This window comes from Brassica napus, chromosome A7 (assembly GCF_020379485.1).
Source record: "Brassica napus cultivar Da-Ae chromosome A7, Da-Ae, whole genome shotgun sequence".
Lineage (NCBI taxonomy): Eukaryota > Viridiplantae > Streptophyta > Magnoliopsida > Brassicales > Brassicaceae > Brassica > Brassica napus.
This window is the reverse complement of record NC_063440.1, coordinates 23,197,329-23,224,972: the sequence shown is the minus strand read 5'-3', so window position 1 is coordinate 23,224,972 and position 27,644 is coordinate 23,197,329. Positions and strand designations below refer to the sequence as shown.

At 36.4% G+C, this 27,644-nt stretch overlaps 7 protein-coding genes across 7 annotated transcripts; 2 read left to right on the top strand and 5 right to left on the bottom strand.

Moving 5' to 3' along the window:
- Positions 1-371: 371 nt before the first annotated feature.
- On the bottom strand, positions 372-1,807 carry BNAA07G26990D. Its single transcript, XM_013796834.3, has one exon. It carries the CDS (start codon positions 1,282-1,284, stop codon positions 502-504), a length of 783 nt encoding a protein of 260 aa, XP_013652288.1. The 5' UTR covers positions 1,285-1,807; the 3' UTR covers positions 372-501.
- Positions 1,808-6,843: 5,036 nt separating this feature from the next.
- LOC106357155 (transcription factor MYB62) lies at positions 6,844-8,447 on the bottom strand. The gene is made up of 3 exons (XM_013796833.3): positions 7,955-8,447; positions 7,748-7,877; positions 6,844-7,647 (listed from the first exon to the last, which is right to left on the bottom strand). The coding sequence occupies exons 1-3, from the start codon at positions 8,103-8,105 to the stop codon at positions 7,074-7,076; spliced, it is 855 nt and encodes a 284-aa protein (XP_013652287.1). The 5' UTR covers positions 8,106-8,447; the 3' UTR covers positions 6,844-7,073.
- A 2,304-nt stretch (positions 8,448-10,751) lies between these two features.
- On the bottom strand, positions 10,752-12,426 carry LOC106354009 (protein AE7). Its single transcript, XM_048736025.1, has 6 exons — positions 12,340-12,426; positions 12,098-12,234; positions 11,903-12,008; positions 11,720-11,819; positions 11,414-11,459; positions 10,752-11,196 (listed from the first exon to the last, which is right to left on the bottom strand). Exons 2-6 carry the CDS (start codon positions 12,222-12,224, stop codon positions 11,096-11,098), a joined length of 480 nt encoding a protein of 159 aa, XP_048591982.1. The 5' UTR covers positions 12,225-12,234; positions 12,340-12,426; the 3' UTR covers positions 10,752-11,095.
- Positions 12,427-12,548: 122 nt separating this feature from the next.
- Positions 12,549-13,541, top strand: LOC106354008 (universal stress protein A-like protein). Its single transcript, XM_013793848.2, has 4 exons — positions 12,549-12,848; positions 12,965-13,056; positions 13,128-13,246; positions 13,330-13,541. Exons 1-4 carry the CDS (start codon positions 12,659-12,661, stop codon positions 13,406-13,408), a joined length of 480 nt encoding a protein of 159 aa, XP_013649302.2. The 5' UTR covers positions 12,549-12,658; the 3' UTR covers positions 13,409-13,541.
- LOC106354007 (endonuclease 2-like) lies at positions 13,510-15,607 on the bottom strand. Its single transcript, XM_013793847.3, has 9 exons — positions 15,078-15,607; positions 14,830-15,001; positions 14,625-14,735; positions 14,489-14,544; positions 14,338-14,421; positions 14,141-14,233; positions 13,990-14,054; positions 13,830-13,903; positions 13,510-13,741 (listed from the first exon to the last, which is right to left on the bottom strand). The coding sequence occupies exons 1-9, from the start codon at positions 15,198-15,200 to the stop codon at positions 13,638-13,640; spliced, it is 882 nt and encodes a 293-aa protein (XP_013649301.2). The 5' UTR covers positions 15,201-15,607; the 3' UTR covers positions 13,510-13,637.
- Positions 15,608-17,426: 1,819 nt separating this feature from the next.
- On the top strand, positions 17,427-27,471 carry LOC106354005 (protein CANDIDATE G-PROTEIN COUPLED RECEPTOR 7-like). Its single transcript, XM_013793844.3, has 2 exons — positions 17,427-17,657; positions 25,913-27,471. The coding sequence occupies exons 1-2, from the start codon at positions 17,641-17,643 to the stop codon at positions 27,204-27,206; spliced, it is 1,311 nt and encodes a 436-aa protein (XP_013649298.2). The 5' UTR covers positions 17,427-17,640; the 3' UTR covers positions 27,207-27,471.
- Positions 21,866-25,905, bottom strand: LOC106426573 (uncharacterized protein At3g43530-like). The gene is made up of 6 exons (XM_013867286.3): positions 25,004-25,905; positions 24,850-24,930; positions 23,524-24,282; positions 23,289-23,450; positions 22,317-23,196; positions 21,866-22,235 (listed from the first exon to the last, which is right to left on the bottom strand). Exons 1-6 carry the CDS (start codon positions 25,538-25,540, stop codon positions 21,970-21,972), a joined length of 2,685 nt encoding a protein of 894 aa, XP_013722740.1. The 5' UTR covers positions 25,541-25,905; the 3' UTR covers positions 21,866-21,969.
- Positions 27,472-27,644: the final 173 nt, after the last annotated feature.

Here is a 27,644-nt window from a genome sequence, read left to right as displayed (position 1 = left end):
ACTGATCAAAAGAAAAAGGAAACCCAACTCATAAGAAAAAGCTATAATTTTATAACTCTCAAGATGCTAACAAATAACGTCGGATATCAGAAAATCAAAAATATACAAACGTTCCTCTTTTCTTTTTTTTTATATCTCTGCGGCTGGAGCTTTCCAACTCCAATGTTTGTTACGCTACATTTTTGTTTACATATTATCTTACTTCATAAATTTATTAACACATGTACACGTTTATACTATTATTCCTTTCTCTAATTTTACCCCAAATATCCACAATCAAACGAGGCGTTCCTATTTTTATGCTACGCCTCGTTCGCCAATTATTCTTGTTTTTTGGTTTTTTAAAATACAGACAAAACTCACATGCTGTCTAATCTTCACATGTTCTGTCGATTATTCCATTATTAACTTATTATACAACGACCAGCAAATTTTTTTTTTATAAATACATTTTCTGTAAGTTTTTCTCTCCTCTCCTGCCACAAAAGACAAAAGATGGTTTCACACTCTTGTCTTCCTGCTCATCTTTCCATTACAGAATGAACCAATGCTGAAACATCCGTCGGCTACGTTAGAGATGAACCCCGGCGGTGGGAAATTTAAGACCGGACTAACTCGAACTCCACCGTTCCCGTTACCGAAACTGCTCCTAGCTAGAGGTTTCTTATAAGGACCTGAAGCTGAGAGCGAAGATGATCTTCTAAGAGACGTTTGTTTAGGAAGATTGTGAGTTTTGTGAAGATGATAAGTTTCCTTGGGAGGCAAGTTAGGTTTAGGGTTTAAAGCAGAGCCTGTGGAGTTGCTTCGTGAGAGGAACTGAAGCGATCTGATTATCCCTTTGCTGTTTCGGCTCTTATCGTAGTTGAGGCTTATGCTTCTCTTGAACTGCAAGAACAACCCCTTAGGCTTTTCTTCATAATCAGATTCAGGATTCAACAGCAGCTCTTTGAGTCTCATGATCTTCTTTTCTGGTGGGGATCTCTGTAATGAAGAAGAGGAAGATGAAGAAGAAGATGACGAGAGTGAAGCTGATCTTTGGACCCTAAAGTTTACTTTCTTGATCTGGACCGGAAGAATCTTGCCATCGAAGAAGAGTTCATCAGCTGGGGATACTTCTTGAACAGGACAACTTGAGCCAAAGCAGAAATCGAACTCCGAACCTGGATCAAGAAGTGTAGAGTCTAATCTGACGTCACCGTCCGGTGAGTCAAGATCATAGGAGAAAGAGTTTCTTGGGCTGGTGCCAGAACAAGGAGCCTCCGAACAGCAAACGTCAATAGCCATAACCCTTACTCTCTCTTTAATCTGCCTTCTTGTGGTATCATTCAAGAGCCAATGCTGCCCGGGAAAAGAATAAAGGATCCCTAATGATTTGAAAAGATTATTTTGAAGTGAAGAGTATAAAGAAAGAAAAATGAAGATTCTCAAGTCAAAAATGGCAGCTTCAACTTTTCTTATGTAGAATAATGTCTTACAAGAGAAGAGTAGTAAGGAGACAATAAGTGATGGAAGGATTAATCAGGTGTTGTTTACCCTATTAGTTTCTCACAATAAAACAAAAAGAAACAGAAGAAAACCAGCTAAAGCAAAAGCCAAAGGAGGAGGTAAAGGAAGAAATAAAATAACAAAGCAATGTCAAGATTTTGATCTATTAGCTCAACTCTATATAAGAAGAGACCCATATTATATTTGTCCTCGTTCGTAGAAGATGCTTAAATCGTAGCTGTGCAGTTATGCGACATAAATTATTGTTGATGTGGTGGGCATGATTCATATAAAAGAAATGATATATGTTCAATCAAACTGTAAATGATGAGTCGAATCTAATCAACTTTAGTTAATTTGATTACTTATTTGAAAAAATGAGAATATATATATATATATATATATATATATTATTTTCAACCGTTTGAGTTGATTATATTTACGTTTTAAAAATCAAGAATGTGTCCCACGAATACACTGAACGTCGATCGCTTTGAGGTCCGCAAACTGTAAGTGTTCCTCCATATCTATAACTGTTTGGTTATCTTACGTGGCGGTTCGTTCGGGGCCTAAAGATGCAAAGGATTTTGTTTCGACAATATTCCGAAATGCGGACTGGACGCTAACGTCACCTCTTTGTGTGACTATTTTTCAGCTGTCTGACTTTATCGTGAAAATCTTATCGACGCATTCGAACTTCTTGAATTCGCTGTCATCATTTCACGAAAAACTATCTTGTTTATCTATTTATGTTATTGTATTTTATCTTTTTGAATCAAAGAGGATGATACATTCCTTCTTTTTATCCTAACCGAAAGAGTTGAGTTCGAATGAAAGTAATTCATGTTAAAAAAAGCATTCATTTTTCTTTTAAAATTTTGTTATTCTTATAAACAAGTGTTTATTTCTTGTTCAGCAGTATAATTTCGAGAAAAGTAATACTATATCACTAAGTGATTCCCTCTGTTCATACATTACCTTTTTGTTGGAAATGACATCTGATCATAGTGTATGTATTTGAATCCAAGTAGTACCACAATTATTAATAGCCAAGGGAATCATTTGATGATACATTGTACTTGATCACTGTCATCATATATGTTACATGTAATTTTTCATTCAATAGATAAATGTCAAGGGCAGTAACTACTAATTATATCCACTCAGAAAAATTTAACCGCATACTAAAAATAGAATTTAGTCAGCAGTGCATGTTTTCTGGTTTGAAATATTGCATTTGCAGCTACAAATTCGCTCACTGATCTGAAACATTTTTAATATATGATTTAAGATTTAAATTTTGATATAGGGGTATACAGGTACTCAGTGATCTAGATCAATCGTTGGATCAATAATAGCATCAAAGTATAAATTAATACTTATTGCAGGAGACACCATTATCATTGATAATGAAGAGGCGGCAGGAGGGGTTTCTGTGAACTAATTGAAGTCATTCGCTCTAATCAACATAGATCATATCAGTACAATAATATAATCGTTATCTTTTAGGAGTATCTTATAAATGCAACTATGTGGCATGTGTTTTAGGGTTCGATCGGATCTCTAACAGAAAATTGATCTAAGGACATCGTACCAGATCTAAAAAGCATGCATGCATCCTCGATATTTCTTTTATTGCTTTTAAATTGATTTTGGTTCGAATTGTAATCATGGTTGTGTTTGTGTAAAAATTAAACCCAAATTTAGTTTTTAATCAAGCCTATTGTTTTATTTGAAATAAAACCAACATTTAGAAGTGAACCGAAGATTAAACCAAGAAAAAAAGTAAACCGAGCTCGCTTCTTCGCTTATCTTTAGATGAATTTATGCGAAAAAGTGAAGTACACCAAAACTTGTTAAACCCAAGAGTCTGATCCATTTTTTATCTCTCTTACAAAAGGGTAATGGGTAGCAAATTTAATAGAGGGTTGGATTAACCACGTTAAGTCAAGCCCATTTTACATCCATAGTTATGATGGCGGTGATAAAAGGTGAAAGATACTATTAATATGTATACATTGAGTTTTGGGTATCTTCATGTACACTGTACACAATTTGACACCAGCGATGATGTTGTGTAACCTTGTCATTGCATGTATTTTAAGCAGAGGTGCTTTTTCAGTGACAGTTTTGCGTTCATGTGTATTAAATACGAGGGAGCCGTTGATCCGGAGAGAGAGGCCATGAATATGTAGATCACCAGGTTAAACAGAACTAGTTTTTATCTGATAGAGGATTCTTCACTGCAGCAGAATGATGATTTGGCTTGTCTTTTTTTCTGACGAACATGTTAAATCAAGAGGTATGTGCTTTGATGCTTTCTAGGTTCTTTTCTTGTTTTTTTTTTTGGATTTTGGCAGAGTTGTCTAGTGTTTGACTTGATACACACGTTACAACAAAATCTCTGTTTTTATTTCATCTTGAACTGAAGTACGTTAAAAGTCTTTAGTCAACAATGTAAGCTCGTCAACATATTCGAACCATAACCATTGGATATCTCTTTCTCTATCTGCGACTTACAATAGTGTGACGTTGATAGTTACTGTCCTACAAAGTGGCCGAAAGCTTTGTGGTAGAGAGACTAAAAGAGAGTTTAGTCTGTTCACGCATTTGATTTTGATTGACTAAAAACCATTGAAAGAGATTGTTGTTGTATATGCTACCTCCATTTCTTTCTGTTATGCTTTGTCTTCGCATAATTTAATGTACATTACTCAAAAGGTTTAATAATTGGTTCGACGAATCTGGATTTCTTTTTGTATGTGAATATGCCATAGAGAAACAGAAAAGCACATTGAAATATTACTGATTTAGGATGGAATAAGGTGCTCTTTTGCTTTTGGAAGTTAAGGATAAATGGATAGTACTGCTCACATTATAGTAGTACTCTTTCACTAGGCTCGATTCTATGCTCTACATGTGTGATAGTGCATATGGCATCAGTAGCACTTATCTTCTTATATTCGTTTTAGATTTTTTGAGATGGGACAGTATAATTTTCACATGATTTGATTATTTCTAAATAACTAAACCTAAAACAATATATTATTCCTTCCATTGGCAAAAAAAAAAATTCTTTCTTGGACTATTGCATACATTTTTATAATATTGTACTCAGTTCATGAGTTGGTTTACATTCGATATGTTAGATATGAGGTTGGTTCACTATTCATGTCTTAGGTTTGACTAAATTTGATTTTGAATAAAAATTGTTATGGAAGTGATGATTTGATTTTGTTCGAAGAATGTGAACTCGGAAACACGGAACAAGAAAATGAACACATAAGTTGGAGTAATATACGGGTTTTACATATTACATCTAACGTGTGGTTGTAGGATTTGGTGCCAATATACACTGTTTGATTTGAAACATGATCATAACTTTTGTTGTAAATATGTCTTGTTTCATGAACCAAAACAGCTGGTCTCTAGTCTTAAGTTGGTGTATCTTCTTCAAACAGTTATCTTGAACTTTGACCTCTCTAGTCTTTCATACTAACCATACCCACATTAATATCTCCTTAATGAACTTTGACCTATACAGTATACTGGCTCCACTTTACTCATGTCTTTTCTCAAGTTTAACAACCCCTAATGATTTATATTTGAGGTTAGTACCAGTTTAGATACTAACCCATTCTAGCCGACATAATATCGAAATTTATATTCGTCGCGTAGCATCTACGTTTCTTTATTCGACAATATTAATATTAAACCTTTTTTAAATAAATTCAAAATACTCAGTTTACATTCAAGAAAATCCGTATATTATTCCAAATAGTTACTTGAAAGTGAAATAGATAATCAATTGCATACAAATATACTGTGTGGTGTTTCGTTCTCGACCTCTCAAAAGTGCATCAACGTTTGTTCCAACTTTTAGTGGTATCTTGGGGTTCAAATTATTGTGGAGTTTCCATATATATATATATACTTATGAAAGGCTTTTGCAGTGACCTCCAATAATTTGATCTCTTTAGCAAGACTTCTCCAAAGCCACCTTTCTCTATCATTTTGGTTGAAGCTCTTTTGGGATAGTAATAATAATAAATAACTAATTGCTTTGTCTTTATTATCATATATATATTGAACTTACATTGGATGTGTTCAAAAAAAAAAAGAACTTACACATGCTGGTGCACAGTAGCAAGAGTAATTATTTTTAAAAAAAAATTATTGACTAGTACAAGTTAATGAGTGCAATCCAAATCCATCATGTTAATGATCTCTTGTACATCAACACTTGTCTTAATGTGCATCTTATCAAATGTAACAATCAGTACTTCATTTAACCTTTTCTTTGATTCCACAGAAACGATATATGTCAATCAAACTCTCCTGTAATATCGTCAACTTTACACTTAGTGTCCGAATGGAGGAACGGGACAAGTGCAGATCTCCTGCACATGCAGTTCTCCTGCACTGTATTCACCATTCACCATTTTCTTTTTACAAAAGCAGTTCAAGCGGGAGATCTGCATGCAGTTCAATATTTTTTGTCTTTTTGTGAAAAAAGCAGGAGATCTGCATGCAGATCTCACCCGCCAATATTTGGTGGTGTTGATCTGCTTTTTTTTTTGTCTGGTCAATAAATAACTTTGTTACAACATATAACTTTAAAAATATATTTATCTAGTTTTATGAATACAATATTTTTATTTTATTTTATTTACAATTTTAACAATATAAAATTATCATTCTCTACTTATTATTTTTTGTCATATAATTTTTAATTTTTATAAATAAGAAAATAAAATAAGTATAAGTATCTTTTAAAACATTTACAGGCATTTCGGTCGATCCTATAATATCTAAGATATTTGTTTAGATATCTAAGTGTCATTTTTATTGTTTTAATATATGATCTATAGTTTTGAACTCATTTTGTCATTCCTAAGTTATAATAAATTATTTGATCCGGTTTTCTCCTGCATGATCCGCTTGATCTGCACTTGTCCTGCTTGATCTGTACTTGTCCTGCTTGATCTGCATGATCTGCTTGATCTGTCCTGCTTGAACTGCTTTTACCATTCGAAGCCTTATATATCTTCCAAATAAGACATAAATTTTGGTGAAGAGACAGATCATTATGTCCTTGAATTACCATCTATCCGGCCCCCATAATTCTAAAAAGAAATTGGATAGAGTCACTCCCAGCTTTTGGATTCTTTCACTTGTTGAGGTAAGACTAGATATGTTCTCCTTTCACTAAGATCCAGATAAGTCTAAAGAATCACGACAAGAGACTACTCTATTCTATTTACCCTCAAGCTTAATTAGTCAAGTTAAACTTGACATGATTGATTAGTGCATGTATACTAAGGAAACAAGTATGTCCGTACATATAGTATGAACAAATCGGCTTAATATTTATATTAGCAAACAAACTTAATACAAATTTGACAGGGATTGAAAGACTCACAGCAAACAATCATTTATAATTTTTAGCAAAAGAAAAAAACAATCATTTATAAATATATATTTAACAACATTTGCTCATGAACTAAAATGAAAATATATTACTTTAGTATACGAAATAAAACCATGGTAGTGTGGGCTCCACCCTAAGCATCTCTTGACCGACTTAATCACTCCCTAAACTGCCAAATGTCATCCATATTCCACATGGGATCTTGTGTGACATTCTCGTACGCTTCTGCCACCTGGCATTCTGTTGATATGTCTGAATTTCCCATGTAATAGTATTCCTCCGTCCCAGGAATATACCCGCTGAGCTCTTGAGCATTGTCTTCATGGTAACACATCGAACCATCGATGATGGTGTTGGGATCCATAAAGTGTGGAACTGTCATGAGATCAGGCATGAAAGCAGAGCTCGAAGAAGAACCATCCATGTTGCTCAGACCCGACAAATCTTGATATGTTTGTGTACTCATGGACTCGAATGTTTGAGAAGGAGGCAGAAGAGAACTATTGTTATTGTTGCTGTTGTTGTTTTGGGGACAAGCATAAGAAGCAGATGAGTTCTGCTCCATCTTCTCGATCAATCTAGGGACCCAGAAACTACGAACAGCGTCAAAGAACTTGTCGCTATTAGATTCGATGTTGAGCTGTCGAGCTTGCTTCTGAACTCTCGTTCTCCAATAGTTCTTGATCTCGTTGTCCGTTCTTCCTGGCAAGTACTGTGCAATCTTGGACCACCTTAATTAAGACACAAGTTAATAGATTATGTTTAATGGTCGGGAACTTTATGGTACTATAAAGCCAAAGGAGTGGTGATAAGTTTCTGAGAGTAACGCACCTATTACCCCATTTAGAGTGGAGCTCGAGGATCAGAAGCTGTTCTTGTGGAGTTAGATTCCCTCGTCTGATGTCAGGTTTCAAGTAATTCAACCATCTCAATCTACAACTTTTGCCGGTTCTTTTCAGCCCTGTGTTTCAAGAGAGTGGTTATAGTAAAGTTAAGAGTATCAAATAATAAATCAAAATATTTGTTTTAGTTAGTTACCAGCACATTTGGCAGCGAGATTCCAACGTCCTTCACCGTTATGGAGAATGTAAGTGGTGAGAAGAGTGTCTTCTTCAAGAGTCCAAGGCCCTCTTCTCAGCTCTGCTTCTTCACTTCCTTTGCAGCTCTTGTTCTTCATTGAATTTTCCATACTAAACTATCAATATCCCTACAAACTCTATTTATATGTGCTCTATTTTTTTGTGTTTGTAAGAACTATGCATGCATGACTGTGTAGAGAGAAAGGATAGAGAGGCTTTTAGTGCTTTGAGAAGTGAAAGTGAATCCACAGGTACTTGGGAATTTATAGACTGGTGGTATTGGAAAGTGTTCTTACTTTAGCCATCAGTTTGCTTTTTCCCAATGAAGAGTTTAGCTGTCACACGTTTTCAACTTCGTTTAAATATATTCCTTAATTAGCTTCTCGGTTTAACTCATAAAGGATGCTCCATTGTTAAATAAAACGGGATTTAAAGGAAGAATACATTTGACGTATGGATTAGTCGAAATTATACTGTATTAGTCCATATATTTTCAAAATCCAATTGGTATATATTACTCATCCGAATATGATTTTTAAAAGAAAAAAGTAGCTACCTATAATTGCAATGAACTATATGTTTAATGAGAAGTATAGAATAATAGAATGTATCAATACAGTTTCATTTGATGATGGAAAAAGGAATCGAATTTGGTGACTTAACTATATGGATTAGATGTGCACGTGGAAAGAATATTTATTTGGAACCGGATCTTGGAAGAAGATGAAGATGTTTAGTTTAAATTCTTAAATAAATTAACTTTACTAGAAAAGTTAGCAATAATAACTCATGATTAATATTTCCTTGCATTATGCCAAAGAATTTACGTAACACTTACATCCCCTGCCTTGTAATATAGGAACCCGATCTTGGAAGAAGATGAAGATGTACAGTTTAAATTCTTAAATAAATTAACTTTACTGGAAAAGTTAGCAATAATAACTCATGATTAATATTTCCTTGCATTATGCCAAAGAATTTACGTAACACTTACATCCCCTGCCTTGTAATATAGAAATCGATTTTCGATATTACAATGATACATTTCTTGAAGTTTAAGATTAGGCCTAGACGCCTGGTTTATTATATTATCTATGTTTTAAACTAACGGGTATTCAGTTCATAAATAAACTATTTTTGTAATTAACAATTTAATAATAATAAGTTAATAAAACAATATATTATATTTAACTAATAAAAATACATAACATTTTTTAAAATAAATAAATAATTTTAATTTTTACTTTTTTTTTGTGAACAACATAATACTTTCTAGGTTTTGTAGTGATATGTTTTGATAAACCGTATCATGGCAATGGATTTACAGAAATTCTTGAATTATATAGTTGCATCAATGTGGTGTGAAATGGTAAAGCTAAAAGACAGCTAGTTTTGTTAACACCAATTTCTAGAAGCCAGCTAATTATCCCGACTTTGTCCAATAGCATATATCCTTCAAACTTTGAATATTCAAAGAGTCTTCCTAAGTTTTCATTTGTCAGTAAACTTTCAAGCTCAAATTATATTCTAGTACTACTAACTAAACTATTTTGTTAAACAAATACTAATATTGGGAAAATAAGGAAAGGGTCGGTGTCGCTTTAAACTGAGAAGTCAAAAATGTCTATGTGCGTGTATTAATTTAAAATATATGGTATCGCTAATAATACCTCAGTTACTATTTAAACCAATATTTTTGAAGATGATTGATATGATAACTCACCCCTAAAATGTAAAATAAAGCCTAATGACCAGGGATAAAGAAAATAAAGTATGATTTGACATGTGTGTCCGCATTACCATTTTACTAAACAATCAGCAATACCATTTTGATAGTGCTATTTAGAGATGAGTGTCTGGATATTCATTCTGATTCAGTTTGAGTCTATTCGAATTTTAGATTTTTGAAATTAAAAATTCAGTCACATTCGGATATTTAAATTTTGGTTCGGCTTTTTCAGTTTTGGTTTGGATTCGGTTCACTATTTAAATTAATTTTAAAATATTAAAATTCATATATAATTTAAATTTCTCAAGATCTAAAAATAAAATAATATATAAACTATAAGTTTAAGCAATGTATGCCAAAATTCCTTAGTTTAACATAAAATTTGATTTGATTTAAATATTTGGATGAAAAATCAATATGTATTTTAATTATTTTCAGTGTTTTAAGTATTGTTTAAATATTTTTGATATTTATTTTTGACTATTTGTATATATTTTTAAATATTTTAGACAATTTCAAAACATTTTATATATATTTGATATATTTTTGGATATTAACTCTAAAAGTAGCTGATATATTAAACTATATAAATCTCATTTAAATATATTTTAATATCTAAAATATTTTGGTTCGAATCGGATGCGGTTCCGGTTTTTTAAATACCAAAATTTTGAATCTGTTCAGATATTTAACCAGTTTCGGTTTAGATTTGGTACTATTTTTTTCCGAAAGGGTTTAGATTTTCCCCCAGCCCTGGTCCTATTTAGTGACAATCATTTTTGTCTATAGAACAGATGTATGGTTAAGAGTTCCATTTTGGATAGTCCAGTTTTGTTTAAATCGGTTTTCTTTTTCAGTTTTGGATCATTCCAGTTCTTCCACAATTAATTGAAAAGTCAAATGTTAGCTTTGGATTGTTTATCACAACTTCTGGTTTTTACTTTAAAAACTTCTGAGAATCGGTTCACCACAATGAACCGAACCAGAACCAGAACCAAAATCCTCAAACCTTGGTTCTGATGGTATATCAATAAATAGGATTGATTTAACCAAACTGATCAGAATCTGACAAATTCGAGTTATAACATTACAAGATGGCAACAAACGGAACAAATGTGTCAAAGAACAAGCGTGCAACAAGTTGAGTTGTGATTACAGAGAAACAAATGGAACAATCAAAGAGACGCTGAGTATCTGAAATAATCCTTTCTAAGATGAAAAGGATCAAATCAAATACCTCGTTCTGTGTATATATTCCGAGTCTTTTACTAAACACGAAACTACACACAAAGTAGTACCTAGTTTGATCAAAACCTTTGCTAGACAAGCAGAAACATAGATATGATACTGTATCTTGAGAGCATCAAGGCATCATTCAAATGATGGAGATAGACATTCATCGACCATCTCCACAAGGTTTGGATTCTCTAGTGCAGCCGCCACACGCTCTTTGTCGTTTAGTTGTTTATTGACTGCAATTTCCAGAGGAAGAAACTATATAAACAAGCGCACTTGTGCTAATGGGGTTTCAAACAGAAAATGAATCTACTCTTTTGCCGCATCAAGTGCGAATTCATGTTTCATTTGCTATTCCTAGAATCAACTGAAACTTGCTCTGTTACTCTAAGGTCGATTTAATTTAAAAAAAACAAAGACGCAGACAAAGGATATAGATAAAAATTGACATACCTGCAGCCTCAGTTGCATGAGTACCGGGTGCTACCCTTATATCTATCTGAAAAAAAAAAAAAGAATAGTTTCAAAGGATTGAGGCACATAAAACATTGAACATTGAACATTGTGTGTGAATTTATAAGGCACACTCTACCCATAGCATATACCAGAGGTTCAAGCTATATTCTCTTAGCAATCATCAGAAACAATAGCAAAGGTTCATTGCCTCAATAACAGATGTTGAAACCATTCTCAGTAAATGCATAAAATCGACTCAAAAGATCATCTTCAAAACACTTAAAAATAAGGAAAAGCATGTACCTTGTAACGAGAAGGAAGGCTTCGCATAAGCTTCACGCGGACACAGAGACCGATAATGGTTGCCATGCTACAATGTTCCACCGTTGGAGTGAATGTAACCCTGAAAAAAAAAGAGCTCAGCACAAACTGAAAAACTTCAAAAAGTTATAGAATCTAAATCAGAAAAAGTTTCATTCTTGTAACCTAACACGACTCTTGGTATCATCAACTTCAACAGAGTCTTCTGTAAGGACTTTGAGCTGTTCCAGAGAATAAGGATGCTCTGGATCTTTTATATCTCTTATATGATGTGCTGAACAAATGTTAAGTATAACTTAAACGATCCAATTTTAGTTCTACATAAGCCTTTGCTATTAGACAAACAAACAAAAAGGATATCGAAAACTTCGAGCTGGTCGATTGCATCTACTGAAAGCTCATCGGTATTGCTGGAATAAGCACGAACATCACGACGCTCTTTAATCTCGTAAACGATCGGGTTCTCGTTGATTAATCCAGAAACCATTTTCTTCCTCCTGCCAACAAACATTCCAATCGATAATTGAATACCCTAACGGGACAAACACAAGAACTAATCGAACATATAAGGAAGAAGCAATCATCGAAGGTTATAATCGTACTCTGGCGCAGAACTTCAATTCGATTAGAGAGAGAGAGAGGAACGTTGATGGAAGACGAAGAAGACGAAACTAAAATGAGAAATAATTAATTTGTTGGGTTCATTGATATTTTTATATGGACACAAATATTGGGCCAGGCCCATTTAACAGGAGTCTCCAGAAGAGTCACGTGGGCTTCTTTGTAGATCGACACGTCATCACCACGTGCTTCCACGTTCCCTTCGCCCCCTTCCTTCTTTCTTCTCTCTCTCTGTCTGAAATGATCAAACTGTAGTCAAACTCATCTGACGATCGATCGATCGATCATTTGGAAGAAACCATGGTGGAAGAGAAAAGTGGGAAGAAGCAAGTGATGGTGGCGATCGACGACAGCGATTGCAGCAAACACGCTCTCCGATGGACGCTCTCGTATCTCAAAGACAGCCTCGCCGATTCCGATATCATCCTCTTCACCGCGCAGCCTCAGCTCGATCTCAGCTCCGTCTACGCTTCCTCTTATGGCGCCGCTCGTAAGTACTCTCCATCTTCCGTTTCTCGGCTATTTAATTTGTTGTTTATGATGAATGTATCGGATACACACGCACGTGCCGTGCACAAGCTGAGTGTTCTCTTCTGTTTTTTGCAGCGATAGAGCTGATAAACTCAATGCAGCAGAACTACAAAAACGCAGCGTTGAATCGGATTGAGGAAGGGACCAAGATTTGCGCTGAGAGCGGGGTTTGTGTTCACCTCAACACCACTCTCTTTATTAGATCTCAAGTAAAGTACTTGACTTGGCTGTGTAACAGGTTACCCCAAAGAAGGTGATGGAGTTTGGAAACCCTAAAGAAGCGATATGTGATGCTGTTGAGAAGCTTGGTGTTGATTTGCTAATCGTTGGTAGCCATGGCAAAGGGGCTCTAGAGAGGTGTGTATAAGAAATAACATTAAGATGATTCTTGAAAGTTTTAAGATTTTGGAAGATGATAATGTGTGTTTGTGTGTTTACAGGACTTTCCTTGGAAGTGTTAGCAATTACTGTGTTAACAAGGCTAAGTGCCCAGTTCTTGTGGTCAGGACAAAGGCTTGAAGAGTTTGAGAACCGCCTCGCTTGCTGTATGTGTGTTGTGTAAACATATTGATAATAATGCTTTGTTTGTATACTACTACTGTTTGGAAAAAAACTTTGTGAATGGAAATAAATATATTATTGGTTTGATAAATAACGAGCTTTGCTGTGCTCTTCTTTTGTTGTTCCAATAGGTAGATTTATTATCTGACAGGAAACGGTACTTAGTAACAGTCACATGCTAATAAACTCAGCTTCTTCCACCAAAAATCCTGTTTAGTGTAGCTGCTAGTCTCACCCCTCCCTGTGCTAAGCGCTGATACACTACCGGTAGCCGTGAATAGAAGTATTCATCTGTGAAGAATGACATTGTTATGTTCTTGTTAGCTTCTTTACTTTGTGAATCATCACTAGTGTTATGTTTGGTTAGTGGATTCTTTACCTTCTAGAGTATCTCCTTCAGTTACCCCTTTGTATGCCCAGTCACAAGCTGCTTTAATCCCTTCCGATGCATAGCTGCAGAAGAAAGGAAGTGGAAGTTAAGATTTGGTTTCTTTCTGACTTGAAGAACAAAGGTACTGTAATGTTTGTATCTGACTTACATGTCTGGGCATGCTGTCTTCCTCGTGCAAATCTCCCACCTACTGACTTGATCTGCCCATTCTGTCTGCATTTCATTGAGTATGTGATCAACAGAGTAAGAAACGCCTTGAGCTATACAGATAAAGAGCAATCTTATCCATTTATGAGTACCGTGATATTCTTGTTGATTGCATCCACCATACCATCTAGCTCGGAGTTATAGAGATCTGCTTCAGCGGTCTCAATAATGCTGGAATCCCAAATCTGTGTGAATATAAAGATTAGAACTTTTGTAGTATGATATCTAGTGTTCAACTTTGTATAGGCCTTTGTCAGACTTCTTTTTCTATTTAATTTTGTTTTCTTACATGGTGAAGGTTAGCTTTTCTCGTGTACCAATGCACTTCGATGGTGTTACCTCCTTTGTCCGAAGCAAACGCCACATGTAGAGGCTGTGCATATTATACAACTATGCTATTTAGACAACCCAGATATAAGGTTCGAGCTTATGATTTATACCTGATGGATGTCACCCATGAAATGAGACAGGAAGAGCAGGGCCTCTGTTAAGTTGTCTGAAAACAAGAAAAAAAGAAGAGAACATGTGAGGGAGATGGAAGATGAAGGAAATGGTGTGGATAAGTTTTGAAGGTACATTGTGGCGTCGATGCAGTTGCAGTGTTGTAGGTAAGAAGCTGTGTGGTATAATTGTAGATGGCTCCTGCAACGCATCTTCCTTTCACTCCATCTTCGTCCTTGCAGTCCCCTTTAAGACCCCAAAACAAACAAAACCCCATAAGAAAACGTGGTTGAAAATCTCTTCACTTTTATGTTTTGCTGATTATGAAAAACAAACTCACTGTTGTATTGGTAGGAACAAACATCAGGAGTGTTGATGTAGTGGAGAGGAGAAGACCAATGGTATCTGAACTTGACATGGTCAGCCCAAACACACAAGCTTGACAGATCTCCTTGTGCAGATTCAGGTAACAGCTCTTTCACTGCCTTGGCTGCAGCTTCATCCAACCTAGCCTGTTCTTCTCCTTACTTATTAGTTAATATTTTGGTAATAAACCGAAAGATGAAAGACTATAAACAAATCAAGAACCTGAGCGATTTTACAGACGATGGTGTGGCCTTCAATACCCCAGCCGTGGACGTTAGGTGCTGAGTAAAGAAACAAAGCAGTGATGATCATCATTACATGTAGTAACCATATTTGCTTTGCCATTTAAGAGTTCTTTAAAATGTACTTAGGAGATGGTTGAGTTTTCATATGGCTCTTGTCTATATATAATGGTGATGGAGAATGAAGATGTAGAAGGAAGTAAATCCGCAGATTTTGATGGGACGAATATGGGTATTGGTGTGAAAAGCTTGTTAAGGTCAAAATTGAGCAATGGGTATATAATATTTTGTAGATACGGAATCTTTTTTTGTTTAAGAAATGAATCCTGTGTGAAATCAAATGGGTTCACGTGGAAACAAATGCTGCTTCTTCCCTCGTGTTTCTTCAGTTGTATCTATGGATCTGTGACATTAATGTAATCATATTCTTTACAGGATATCATTCATTTATCTTCATATATTTAACATTTAAGTAAAAAAATTAAGTTAATTGATTTTTAAACTTATCATTTATCAATACCATTAAAAGAGGATCATTCACTTAATGAGAATTACACTTTCTCAAAAATACCCTTATTTTTACAAAGGATGAATAAAATTCATTAATGGCATTTAAGTCTTTTGGTTTTGGGCCTACATATACACCTAAATAGATCTATAAATAATGGGCCTATATATATTTAAAAGATATACTAACTTTAAATATAATATATGTATAAATATATTACAAACTATAAATAAATTAGCAAACATGAAAATATCATTTTCTTAAATATACATATCAATATTCAAAACAGATCATTTGAATATTATACATTTTTTCAATACAAACCAAAATCCTATATCCTACACCATATATCATATACATATTTGAATATCATTTTTTCATTTATAATGTCATTTTATACATAATATTGATATGGCAATTACGAGTGTTCAAGAAAATTTTAAAAACTATATTAAAATTAATTTTTAAATCTAAAATAAAAACACAAACTTATAATAGGTTATTAATGACGAAAATAAACTAATATTGTCATATCAATAAGTGTTTTGTATTATCATTTTTTATTTGGATAACATAATAAAATTTTATCAAATTCTAAGGAATCACTAATTTATGTAATATTAATAAATATATGAGTAATTTAATCAATTTAAAAAAAAAATTACTATTAGATATTTTGTAATCGGATCAATGGTATCAGATTGCAGGTTAATAGTGAGTTTTTGGATTTTTACCTGGTTATATCAGATTTTTAATTAACGAATTTTTCATTAAATCCGAACCGGATTATACACAATGTATCGGGTCTATAGGTCTAACCATGAATCTAAGTCAGATATGAAAACAAATCTTAAAACTCAAACATTATCATAGAACAACTACCATATTTCAAAACAGTAGAAAAGTACAGCTAAAACATCCAAATAGTATACGCATAACACGTTGAATTTGAATAGTGAACTGTAAGTCAAAACAAGAGGGAGGCATAGGTATAAAATGAACCGCAAACTTTTTTTTTTGAAAGAATGTTAAATTTATTCAAATCAAAAAAGACTTTTTTACAAACTAATGCAACTTGAGTCTAAACTTGTATGATAATTTTGAAACTAATTTTGTGGAATAGAACCCATTTAATCTCTAGACGAAAACCAAACCACCATCGTGTTGTTGAAAGATGTTCCAGCTCGTCCCCGGAAAGAACTGATTCGATTTCGTATCAGAGCCCAGATCCTAATAAGTTAAACCCCTAATTAATATTAATCCTACCCGACCGGGTATATAGGTCGTAATTGACTCGCTTGACCGAATATAACTGTCTTAAAAAAGTTTCCGAGATTTCTGGTCGATAAGAGCCATCATCTCGAGGAGGGGTATTAAGGGATATGTATCCCACATTGGAAAATCAATGGAACATTAAGTAATATATAAAGGGTTAGGGCCAATCCACTAATTGCCAATTGGTTTTAAGTTGGAAGCTTATGAACCGCAAACTTAATGAAGTCTTATGTGTATGTGGTTAAGATTATGTCTAAGGTATACACAGAGCCTGCGGTTTACATGTCAACACTACATACAGTTCAGACAACATGTATGTCTCCATACACCACACCAGGAATCCCAATGACGCCTCACCAAAACATTCCCTTCAACACGCAATTTCATCGGTTAGGATCTTTCCTACTTAAATTCAACCTACAACAACCAATTTACATCACAGGTACATGACAAAGCGCTAACTAATCAACTCAAACTTAAATATAATAATTTCGTAGTATACACAAATATTTTATCAGTAAAATCGAGAAGAATGGTTTGATAATTCAATAGGACAAACCGATCAGAATTCAGGACCGAACCAGTACATAGTCAACGATACAAGATCCAATTAACATGCGTAGATCGTACGGTTCTCGTTAGCTCTCATGAATCACATCTATAAACTAACGGCCCAGATCATAAGAGAGCTCTCGAAGAACTTCACAATTGTATCAGAGATCTTTCTCCTCTCCGCGACTCGAATCGAACACTAACCACCATGGATCTCTCTTCTCGTTCCTTATGGGACAATGATCTATAACAGACCAAAAAGACAAAAAGAAGTCTACATAGACCAATTGTGATCTATCATGGACCAAGGGCTGGTAAATTACCAATTTGCCATTAATGAAAGTGGCATGTGAACCATTGGATCAAATAATGGAAACTCTAATCTCGGTCGTCCAATTTTCTTCTTCCTTTCTCTTTCTCTCGCCTGGGTCCCACCCAAAATCCATATTAACTCCCTCACATCTTCATCTTCTTCATTACTCAACCACCCACGAAAATTCATTTCAATCACCAACCAAAGTTCTCTTCTTCAAGTTTTTATCCACAAACCTTTAATTCTGTTTCTTAGGGTTCTTCTACAGCTTTTCTCGTCCTTGAAACAGCAAATGTGCCTCGTCCTTGGTCTTGAAATCGCTTGGTAAGTGTATACTCTCTCCCTCTCCTTCTCTCTCACTCTTCTCTTCTTTTTTATTTGTTTTCTGTTTAGTTTTAGTCCCATAATATGTATGTTACCATTATGAGTCAGGTTCCATGGTTTAAGATAACGTTCTTATAGTATGAATCATGATATTGTAGATTAAATCATTTTTTACATTGGTTACACTGGTACAACAGACGTTGAGTACACCTGGTAAACCTGGTAAAACTCGTTAAGAATAACACTAGTACAACTAGTAAACCTGGTACAACTCTAAGTAACACTGAATAAGACTATGGGTAAAACTTGTATAACTCTTAGTAGTCCTTTGACAAGTCAAATACTAGTATAACTAGTATAACTTATAAACGACTGTTACATGTAAACCAGTATAACTGGTAATACTAGTATAACCCGTATTTTAGCGACTTTAGAACTCGTATAACTGATATAACTTGTAAGCTGTAATGTTGGTTTTAACTCTTTTCAGGAACTATGGATGGTACTGGAGCTGTGGTGATACATTTTGATCATGGTGGAGACAAAAATATTTATACATTAGTAATGAGAGGAAAATATGAGGAGATAACCTATTCTCGCTTGGTTGATAGAATAGGCAAGAAAATGAATATCGATGTAGCTGCGACGAAGCTTCAACTGAGCTACTATCCCCTGGTCGTGGATAATAAGAGGCCTTGTTATATTTTGGATGATGAAGATGTTTTAGGATATTTAATGGAGGTGGATAGGAAAAACCGGCGTAGTGTTTTGCATGTGGAGTTTTCCGAAAATATCTCAGAAAATCAGAGTAACGAGCAGTTTTCTATGAACGAGGAAATTCAGATTGATGCCAGAGCTAATGATGGTATGGCTGGAGTTGAGGAGTTGGCAATTGTTCCTCAAAACCAATCAGATGGGTATAATCATGAGGAGTTAGCAATTGTTCCTCCAAGACAATCAGATAGGTATGAGCATGAGGATTGCAATGAAGAGGGTGATGAAATGAATGATAGGGAGGAGTTGCCGGCTGTTACACCATCTGTAGACACAATTGTCAATGCTGAGTGGGATGATGGTATTGATATGAGTTTGTATCAAGAATTTGCGACTAAGGAAGAGCTGAGGAATTTAGTGGACGCAGGAGTGCATTCGAATTGTTTTGAGGTTGATATAATCAAGACGAATCGTACTGTTTATGTATTGAAATGTCGTGGGGTTGGATGCAGATGGTATTTACGAGCTGCAAGGCTGAAAAACTCAGCCTTTTTCAGTGTCAGAACGTATAGAAAGATGCATACGTGTACTCGGGGAGAGGGAAGTGTAACCAAGAGGGGGAAAAGAGGAACACCAAGCTTGGTCGCAGGAGTGGTGCATGAAGATTATCCAGGCCAATACAAGACTCCAGATCCAAAGTCTCTCATAAAGTTGGTGAAGAACAAACTAGGTGTCACGGTTTCATATTCTACAGCTTTGAGAGGGAAACACAAAGCTGTCAGTGATTTGCGTGGTAACCCTCAGGAGAGTTTTGCTAGACTTCCATCTTACTTGTACATGTTAGAAAGAATGAATCCTGGTACCATCACAAGATTAGTAGTGGATGAGAAGAAGCAGTTTAAGTATATGTTCTTTGCGCTTAAAGCTTGCATCGAAGGGTTTCAAGCAATGAGGAAAGTGATAATAATGGATGGAACTCACCTGAAGGGTGTGTATGGAGGAGTGCTTCTCATTGCCACTGCTCAGGATCCAGATCATCATCATTATCCCCTCGCTTTTGCGGTAGTAGATGGTGAGAAAAATGCGAGCTGGGAGTGGTTTTTGACTATACTGAAAACTTTGATACCAGATGATCCTCAGCTTGTTTTTTGTACTGATAGAAACCAATGCATCATCAAGAAGGTGCACGAGGTGTACCCAATGGCGATCCATGGATATTGCATTTTTCACTTGTCTAATAATGTTGCCGGAGCATGCAGCAAAGTTAACAAGAAAGGGGTTGCCAGAAAGTTTAGAAAAATTGCTGGTATGTACACAGAGGTCGAGTTCAGAAAAAGCTACAATGATTTCAGGAGAACGTTGCCTCAAGCCGCTGAGTATCTAGATGAGAGTGTTCATGAGACCAAATGGGCAAGATGTCAATTTCCGGGAGAAAGGTACAACATAGATACAACCAACACTGTTGAATCAATCAATGGTGTTTTAAAGGAACCAAGGAAATATGCATTGTTGCCAATGCTTGATGTGAACAAATATCGTGATTTATCTTTACGCGTTCCAGAGAGACAGATACTAATTCCCTACGTGCATGGGATATTGCATCACAGTTATCCGAAGGCAAAAAAGCTCACGGTGATGGAGCTAAACAGATTTGAACGTCAGTACACTGTGATTGGCAAAGATGGTCAAGGTTATTATGTTGATTTAGGCAACGGAACATGCCAGTGCAAGTGTTTTGATATTGATCGGTATCCTTGTGTGCATGCACAGGCTGCGATCATCGCGCGTGGAGAAATGTCTGAAGACTATTGTTCTAAGTATTATTATATGGAGCAGTGGACTTTGGCATATTACAAGACAATATATCCAGTGCCTCATCATTCATTATGGGAAAGTTATGAAATTCCAGATGAAATCCTATCTCAGGTTGTCTACCCTCCGCATGTGGAAAGAAAGAAAGGAAGACTACAAGAAACTAGATTTCCATCAGCTGGGGAATATCGGAGGAAGAAAAAGAAGAAGTATCCACCATTGGTGTGTGAGAATGATGGAATTGACAGCGATGAAAGTGGAAGCGATGGAATTGATGAATGAGTCTTACTTATGTGTTATGGAACTTGCTTATGTCTTGTGAGTCTTACTTATGTGTTATGGAACTTGCTTAGTCTTGTGAGTCTTACTTATGTGTTATGAAACTTATTTATGTGTTGTAGAACTTATTTATGTAATGTGTTGTTTCTGTCAGGTACAACAGGTACAATTGGTAAAACTTCATTAAACCTAACATTCATGTTTTTGTGTTGTTATACTGGTACAACTAGTAAAACTAAAAATAAGTTATACTGGAATAACTAGTTCAACTATGTCTAGTTTACTAAAATAGGTTCTACTGGAATAACTAGTACAACTATGGAGGATCTGAAATTTAAATATTATTTTAGGTTTTTTCATATTAATAAAACATTCAAATGGTCTAATTTTAAGTGTTTGGATAGGTTTCTTTGTGTTTTGTATTGTTTTTTTTTTTTTCTGGATTTCTACCTCCATCACAAAAGTTTGCTTGATCTACCTTATACTTTTAAGGTTTGTTAACATATTTGTCCACATATTTTTTGAAAAACATACATGACAAGTATTTTCACAATAGTGATGATTTCATTGTATCCGGGCAAACACATGTTAACATAAATGAGTGGTACAACTTAGATAATGGTATTTCTCTTTGGTACAACTAATATATTCAGGTTTCACTGCCAAAGTACAACTCTGTACAAACTAGTATAACTAATAAACTAGTACAACTTTGTGCAAGCCAGTATAACTAATAAATTAGTACAACTTTGTAGAAACCAGTACAACTAAAAAACTAAAACAACTTTGTGTGCATAATGAGTTTCAAATAAGTGGATTCCCAGATAAGTCCTACACTTTTTAATTTAACACTAGGTGTACTAGTTTTTCTAGTTATACTACTTTCATATTTTTTGGCATAGTTGATGCTGTAATGTTGTTTTACTTCCCACCTGTAATTGCAACCTGTTCAACCACCAAGTTTGGATTTAGGTTTTAAAACACACACACATACAAGTTTTAGGTTTTAAAACACACACACATACAAGTTCATCCGTTTTAGGTTTTAAAACAAACACATACAAGTTCCAAAAACAACAACATAGTTCAGCCAAATCAGTTTGGCGTAAAAGGAGACCTCAACAAATGAGAACGCTTGGGCACCCTCTTTGGCATCTCAGCAGGATCCTGTGAATCTCCAACCGAAGCTGTGTTCTCTAAAGCGTCATCAACTCTAACCTCACCTTCCTTCTCCAAAGCATCATCATCTACAACCTCATCTGTCTTGTCCACAACAGCTTTTTCCGCAGCAGCCTTCTCAAATCTCTCTGCAGTGTCTGCCATAATTTGAAGTGTAGATTGCTCATCTCCATCTTCAGTATCTACATTGAACAAAAATACATCCTGACTTAGATCATCATCATTAAAAATAAAATTTGAAGTTATATGTTATCATGACTTACCTTGCATCAACTTCTCAGCCTCTACCTCGATATGTTTCTCACCATCCTTCTCAGCCTCTGCCTCAATCTGTTTCTCACTATCCTTCTCAGCCTCATCACCCTTGTCAGCCTCTGCCTCAATCTGCTTCTCACCATCCTTCTCAGCCTCATCACCCTTGTCAGCCTCATCACCATCCTCGCCCTCCTTATCAGGCTCATCATCACCATCCTTATCAGCCTTATCACCATCCTCACCCTCCTTATCAGGCTCATCATCACCATCCTTATCAGCCTTATCACCATCCTTGTTAGTCTCATCACCATCCTTATCACCATGTATCTCACCCTCCTTATCACCATGCATCTCGCCCTCCTTATCACCAAGTATCTCAGCCTCCTTATCACCATACATCTCGCCCTCCTGGAACGACCAACTTTCTCTCTGGATTTTTTCTTCTTCCAACTCCTTTACTCTTGCTTCCAGAAGACGAATTGTTTCGTCTCTCAATGCAAATCCATCATCCATTCTTTTGTTCAACTTCAACTCTAATTCTCTTAAACTCTCACGACCTGCTTCGCCCCCTGTTTGAACTCCTGCCTCACCCCCTGCCTCGCCTCCTGCCTCGCCTCCTGCCTCTCCTCCTGCCTCGCCTCCTGCCTCGCCCCCTGCCTCGCCTCCTGCCTCCTCTTGTTGCTCTCGGGTTCTCACATCCATCTCATATAGATCCGGCCAGAAGATTTTTTTCCCTGGTTCCATTAGGATCTTGTTCCAACTGTCAACAGCTATGTCTAGCGTATCCGAATCATCTATCAGCTCCAAGTCTTCAAAAGTCCCTTCATCCATTATTTCATACAAAAGGTCTACTTCATTTCCTTTTGGTTCCAAAACACTGATAATCTCCTGAAATGACCAACAACAAATTACACATTTAATTAACTATGAACTTGAAGAAAATGACATAAACAACACTTAAAAAAATTATAAGCTTTTACCTTTGTGTTTCCTAGCGTCCGATAAATCATGTCAAGTGGAAATCCTGTTGTTCCGGTCCTCTTGAACTTCCATTTGCACATTCTTGGACAACCATCAAAACAGTTTGGAACAGGCTCTCTGAATCTTTCCCTAAGGACAGGGATACATTCAAATGCTAATATCTGCACATCATTTCACACAATCACTTTAGTTATATTATAACAAATATGCTTATGAAAAATGTTATTCATATACCTCCAAAGGGTTGATAAACCCAGGAAATACCCACTGTGCATGCTCTGGGATCCCATCACGAAAATGATCCCTTACATGAAAAATCTCCTTCATGCAATCATCAAAGGTGTAACGGCCCCATGGAAATTCGGTGCAAAACTCCAAATCTTCTACTGCTTGGAGAAGGAAATACTCAATGAAGTATCCTGCTTTGGACCTTCCTCTTAAAACTGTAGCCAGAAAGTAAAGAACCGCCATCCTCAGACGATCGCCACTACCATCAAATTTCATCTTCTGAAGTTTCTCCTTAACATCCGCTTCTGTCACTTGCAGACCCTTTTCCTTCCCATCCTTTGTCTTCTTCACTTTAAAATACTTTCTCGCAAACTTCAGTCTCCCTATGCTCTGATAGTTTTCTGGATATGAGTGGCAGTATAAACCAGAGAGGAGGCTATGTTCCCTGATAGAGTATCTAATTGGAACACCGTTTACCCCAAACCAAGCTTGTCGACCCTTCTCTGTATGCATAGTACGAAGTAGCAACATCCACAATCCCATCACTTTTCTTGTTGAGGTACAATCCATGTGGAATATATGCTTGAACTGAGGATGTTCCTGAAACCAACTCTTCTCTGAGGCATCCAACTTACCAATCGTCTTGTTCAGAAAATCGTGTTGATGGCACCTTGAGGAGAGCTTGCAACCCTTTCCATAGTTGCTCGGATTGAAGAAAAAACCAGCAGGTCTGTCAGCTTCTACGGTCATATCATCACTCTCAACCTGAAAAATACAAACAAAATACAAAGAATAAATAACTGAGTTATACAACACATAAACACTTAGTTGTACCAGTTACACTAATTAAATTAAAAATAATATTACTAGTTCTACCAGCAAGCCTAGTTATACAACAACAACACCATCTCATTAAACAGTTATACAAAATACTTCTCTAGTTATACTAGTCAGACTACGTATAAGAAGCGTAGTTGTACCAGTTATATTACTTATAAAAAAAAATTTACTAGTTATCCTGAATTTGTTTACAACATATTATTACCAGTTGCACCATTTTCACTCTTTTAGTTGTACTAGTAATTTAATACTCGGTTGTATTAGTTAGACTAATTATACTTTTCATAGTTATACCAGTTATATTAGTTATAAGAAGTGTGGTTGTACTAGTTATACTAGTTCCATTGATTCTGTTTTACAACATTTTATTACCAGTTGAACTAGTTTCATTCTTTTAGTTGTACTAGTTACACTTCTTATATAATCACTACTTATTTTTTTTTTCGACCCTATGATAAATATTTCTAGAACCATTTAAGTTGACTTGTTTACCGTTCTTGGAGCGTCGTTGTCAATGGCAGCAGATCCAATAGCAGCCTCATGTGAATTTGAATCTATGTTGTTAGATCCAATCTGCTCACGGTTCCTATTTGTTAGTCCAATTTTATCATAAAAATTCCAAAACCATTTTAATTGATTTGTTTACCGTTTGCCCGTCATTGTTAATGGCAGCCTCGGGTGAGCCTGATTCTCTGTTGGTAGAAGTTATTGGAGCTTGCAGTGGATTCTCCGCCTCATTGGGTGTTTGAGTAGGTGATTTTTGTGGCTCAATCGGAACTGATGGGCTTGGCGTACCCTCTCTATCATCCTGCGAAGGTAACTCCGTTGATAGTGGCGGATAATGATCAGGATCGGCTTGATGTTCTGGTGAAGATGCGGTCTGAGGCCGCTTGGTTGGATTGGACGAGGACTCATCGTCTACACCACTGTCTCGCTTCCTCTTCTTCTCTGCGGTTTCAATCTTCTTTTTCTCTGCATCTCTTTTTTTTTTAACGGCTTCTCTCCTCCTTTTCACCGCTGCTTGTTTTTTCTTTATCACAGAGTCTTTCTTCTTCTTTTCCGCCTCAGCTTTCTTCTTCTCCACCGCAGCTTTCTTCTTCTCCACCACTGACTCATTCTTCTTCTTCTTCTCCGGCGCACCTTCTTTGTTCGTTTGTTCGGTGAAACGAGTCTTTGGAGCCATAGTGTTTCAAAGAGTAACACGAAATAGAGAAACAAATGAGATAGAGGGAGATCGTGATGATTGTGGTAGAGTTTGATTAGTGAGATGAGATAGAGGGAAGGGGGAGAGATCGTGAATTTTTTTCTGTTGGTTATGTCGGGGAAGAGGAATTAGGGATTTAGTTTGATTTAGGGGGAAGGATCCGGGAAGGGCACGCGGGTCGGGTTAGTGGGTGGGGTAGGTTGGTTGGATATGTAAATAAGTTAAAGTTTTAGGTTTTATAGTATTTTCAGCTTAATTTCGATTTATTATTAATTCATTAAAAAAATAAAAACAGAAGTGTCCTTTTCCAGATTTTTGTGTGCCCATTTGGTCGATCTCAGCATTTGATTCTTCCTTATGGATCCTCGTCGTCTTCCTCACCATCACCACCTCCTTCGCCGAGATCCGCAAATCCGAGATCCGATCCGATGACCGGCCCATCATCCCCCTCGACGAATTCGGATTCACACACACAGGCCGCCTCGAGCTCGACGCCTCGAAGATCTCCCTCTCCAACACCAACCCGGACCTCGACCTCTCCAAGGTCGGCTTCTTCCTCTGCACGCGCGACGCCTGGGTGCACGTGATCCAACAACTCGAAGAAGAAGAGATCACGTGCGCTCTCCAATCAGATCTCGTCAAGCACGTGTTCACCTTCAACAAACTCAACAGAAACAGCTCCTTCTCCACCGTCTTCTCCGAGAACGACGCCGATCAGTACTCCCTCGTCTTCGCCAACTGCCTCCGCGACGTCAAAGTCTCCATGGACGTCAGATCCGCCATGTACAACCTCGAAGGGAAGAACGGCGGACGCGACTACCTCTCCGCCGGGAGAACCGTCCTCCCCAAAGTCTACTTCCTCTTCTCCATCATCTACTTCTCCCTCGCCGCCACGTGGATCTACGTTCTCTACAAGAAACGACGCACGGTCTTCGCGATCCATTTCTTCATGCTCGGCGTCGTCGTTTTGAAGGCTTCGAACTTATTATGCGAGGCGGAGGATAAGTCTTACATCAAGAAAACTGGAAACGCGCATGGATGGGATGTGTTGTTCTACATCTTCAACTTCCTCAAGGGGATCACTCTCTTTACTCTCATCGTTTTGATAGGAACCGGGTGGTCCTTCTTGAAGCCTTACTTGCAGGACAAGGAAAAGAAAGTGTTGATGATCGTCATACCACTCCAGGTCGTTGCGAATTTCGCGCAGGTGGTTATCGATGAGACGGGACCGTACGGGCAAGACTGGGTCACGTGGAAACAAATCTTTTTGCTCGTTGATGTGGTTTGTTGCTGCGCTGTTTTGTTTCCCATTGTTTGGTCTATTAAGAACTTGCGTGAGGCGGCGAAGACTGATGGGAAGGCTGCTGTGAACTTGGTTAAGTTGACTCTGTTTAGGCATTACTACATTGTGGTTATCTGCTATATCTACTTTACTCGCGTTGTGGTTTATGCGTTGGAGACTATTACTTCTTACAAGTATATGTGGACTAGTGTTGTTGCTAGCGAGTTGGCGACCTTGGCGTTTTATGTTTTCACTGGGTATAAGTTCAGGCCTGAGGTGCATAACCCTTACTTTGTTGTTGATGATGACGAGGAAGAGGCGGCGGCTGAGGCGTTGAAGCTTGAAGACGAGTTTGAATTGTGAGAAGCATATACTTTTGTTTGACAGGGTGAGTAAATCAGATCATTATATGGTAAAACCAGCTTCGCTTTTCTGTTTTTTTTTCTTTTTCTTCTTTTTAAATTTATGTTTTTAGAATGCAATACCTATTTTGTTTTTTTAATGTGTTGTTAAGGCATTTATATAGACTCCGGTGAATGTCTTAACCATTGCATAGTATAATTTTGTATTAATGGTTACATGAAACGCTTGGTGCTTTATACTTATGCTGAATCTCTGCTTCTGCTTACCATACGATAAACAAAATGCCCTGATTAGATAAGTAGGTTGAGCAAGCAAGTAGCTTGAAAGTAGGCAAACTTTGAGTACATATACCTTCCTGCCTTCGTTGGATCTGTGTTATATTCTTTATCCGAAGTGACAGCTCAATGAATTGGTAGAGTTTATGGTTTGTTTGAGAAT

Coding starts and splice junctions, on each gene's coding strand:
- BNAA07G26990D (XM_013796834.3), bottom strand. CDS start 1,284: ATGGCTATTGACGTTTGCTGTTCGGAGGCTCCTTGTTCTGGCACCAGC.
- LOC106357155 (XM_013796833.3), bottom strand. CDS start 8,105: ATGGAAAATTCAATGAAGAACAAGAGCTGCAAAGGAAGTGAAGAAGCA. Junction 7,878..7,954: donor TCTCGCTGCCAAATGTGCTG/GTAACTAACTAA, acceptor CTTGAAACACAG/GGCTGAAAAGAACCGGCAAA. Junction 7,648..7,747: donor CACTCTAAATGGGGTAATAG/GTGCGTTACTCT, acceptor GTCTTAATTAAG/GTGGTCCAAGATTGCACAGT.
- LOC106354009 (XM_048736025.1), bottom strand. CDS start 12,224: ATGGTTTCTGGATTAATCAACGAGAACCCGATCGTTTACGAGATTAAA. Junction 12,009..12,097: donor CGACCAGCTCGAAGTTTTCG/ATATCCTTTTTG, acceptor TTTGTTCAGCAC/ATCATATAAGAGATATAAAA. Junction 11,820..11,902: donor GATACCAAGAGTCGTGTTAG/GTTACAAGAATG, acceptor TTTTTTTTTCAG/GGTTACATTCACTCCAACGG.
- LOC106354008 (XM_013793848.2), top strand. CDS start 12,659: ATGGTGGAAGAGAAAAGTGGGAAGAAGCAAGTGATGGTGGCGATCGAC. Junction 12,849..12,964: donor TTCCTCTTATGGCGCCGCTC/GTAAGTACTCTC, acceptor TGTTTTTTGCAG/CGATAGAGCTGATAAACTCA. Junction 13,057..13,127: donor AGATTTGCGCTGAGAGCGGG/GTTTGTGTTCAC, acceptor GCTGTGTAACAG/GTTACCCCAAAGAAGGTGAT.
- LOC106354007 (XM_013793847.3), bottom strand. CDS start 15,200: ATGGCAAAGCAAATATGGTTACTACATGTAATGATGATCATCACTGCT. Junction 14,234..14,337: donor GAAAAGCTAACCTTCACCAT/GTAAGAAAACAA, acceptor ATATTCACACAG/ATTTGGGATTCCAGCATTAT. Junction 13,742..13,829: donor TGAAGGAGATACTCTAGAAG/GTAAAGAATCCA, acceptor CATTCTTCACAG/ATGAATACTTCTATTCACGG.
- LOC106426573 (XM_013867286.3), bottom strand. CDS start 25,540: ATGGCTCCAAAGACTCGTTTCACCGAACAAACGAACAAAGAAGGTGCG. Junction 23,197..23,288: donor GGACGCTAGGAAACACAAAG/GTAAAAGCTTAT, acceptor TGGTCATTTCAG/GAGATTATCAGTGTTTTGGA. Junction 22,236..22,316: donor GGCTGAGAAGTTGATGCAAG/GTAAGTCATGAT, acceptor TGTTCAATGTAG/ATACTGAAGATGGAGATGAG.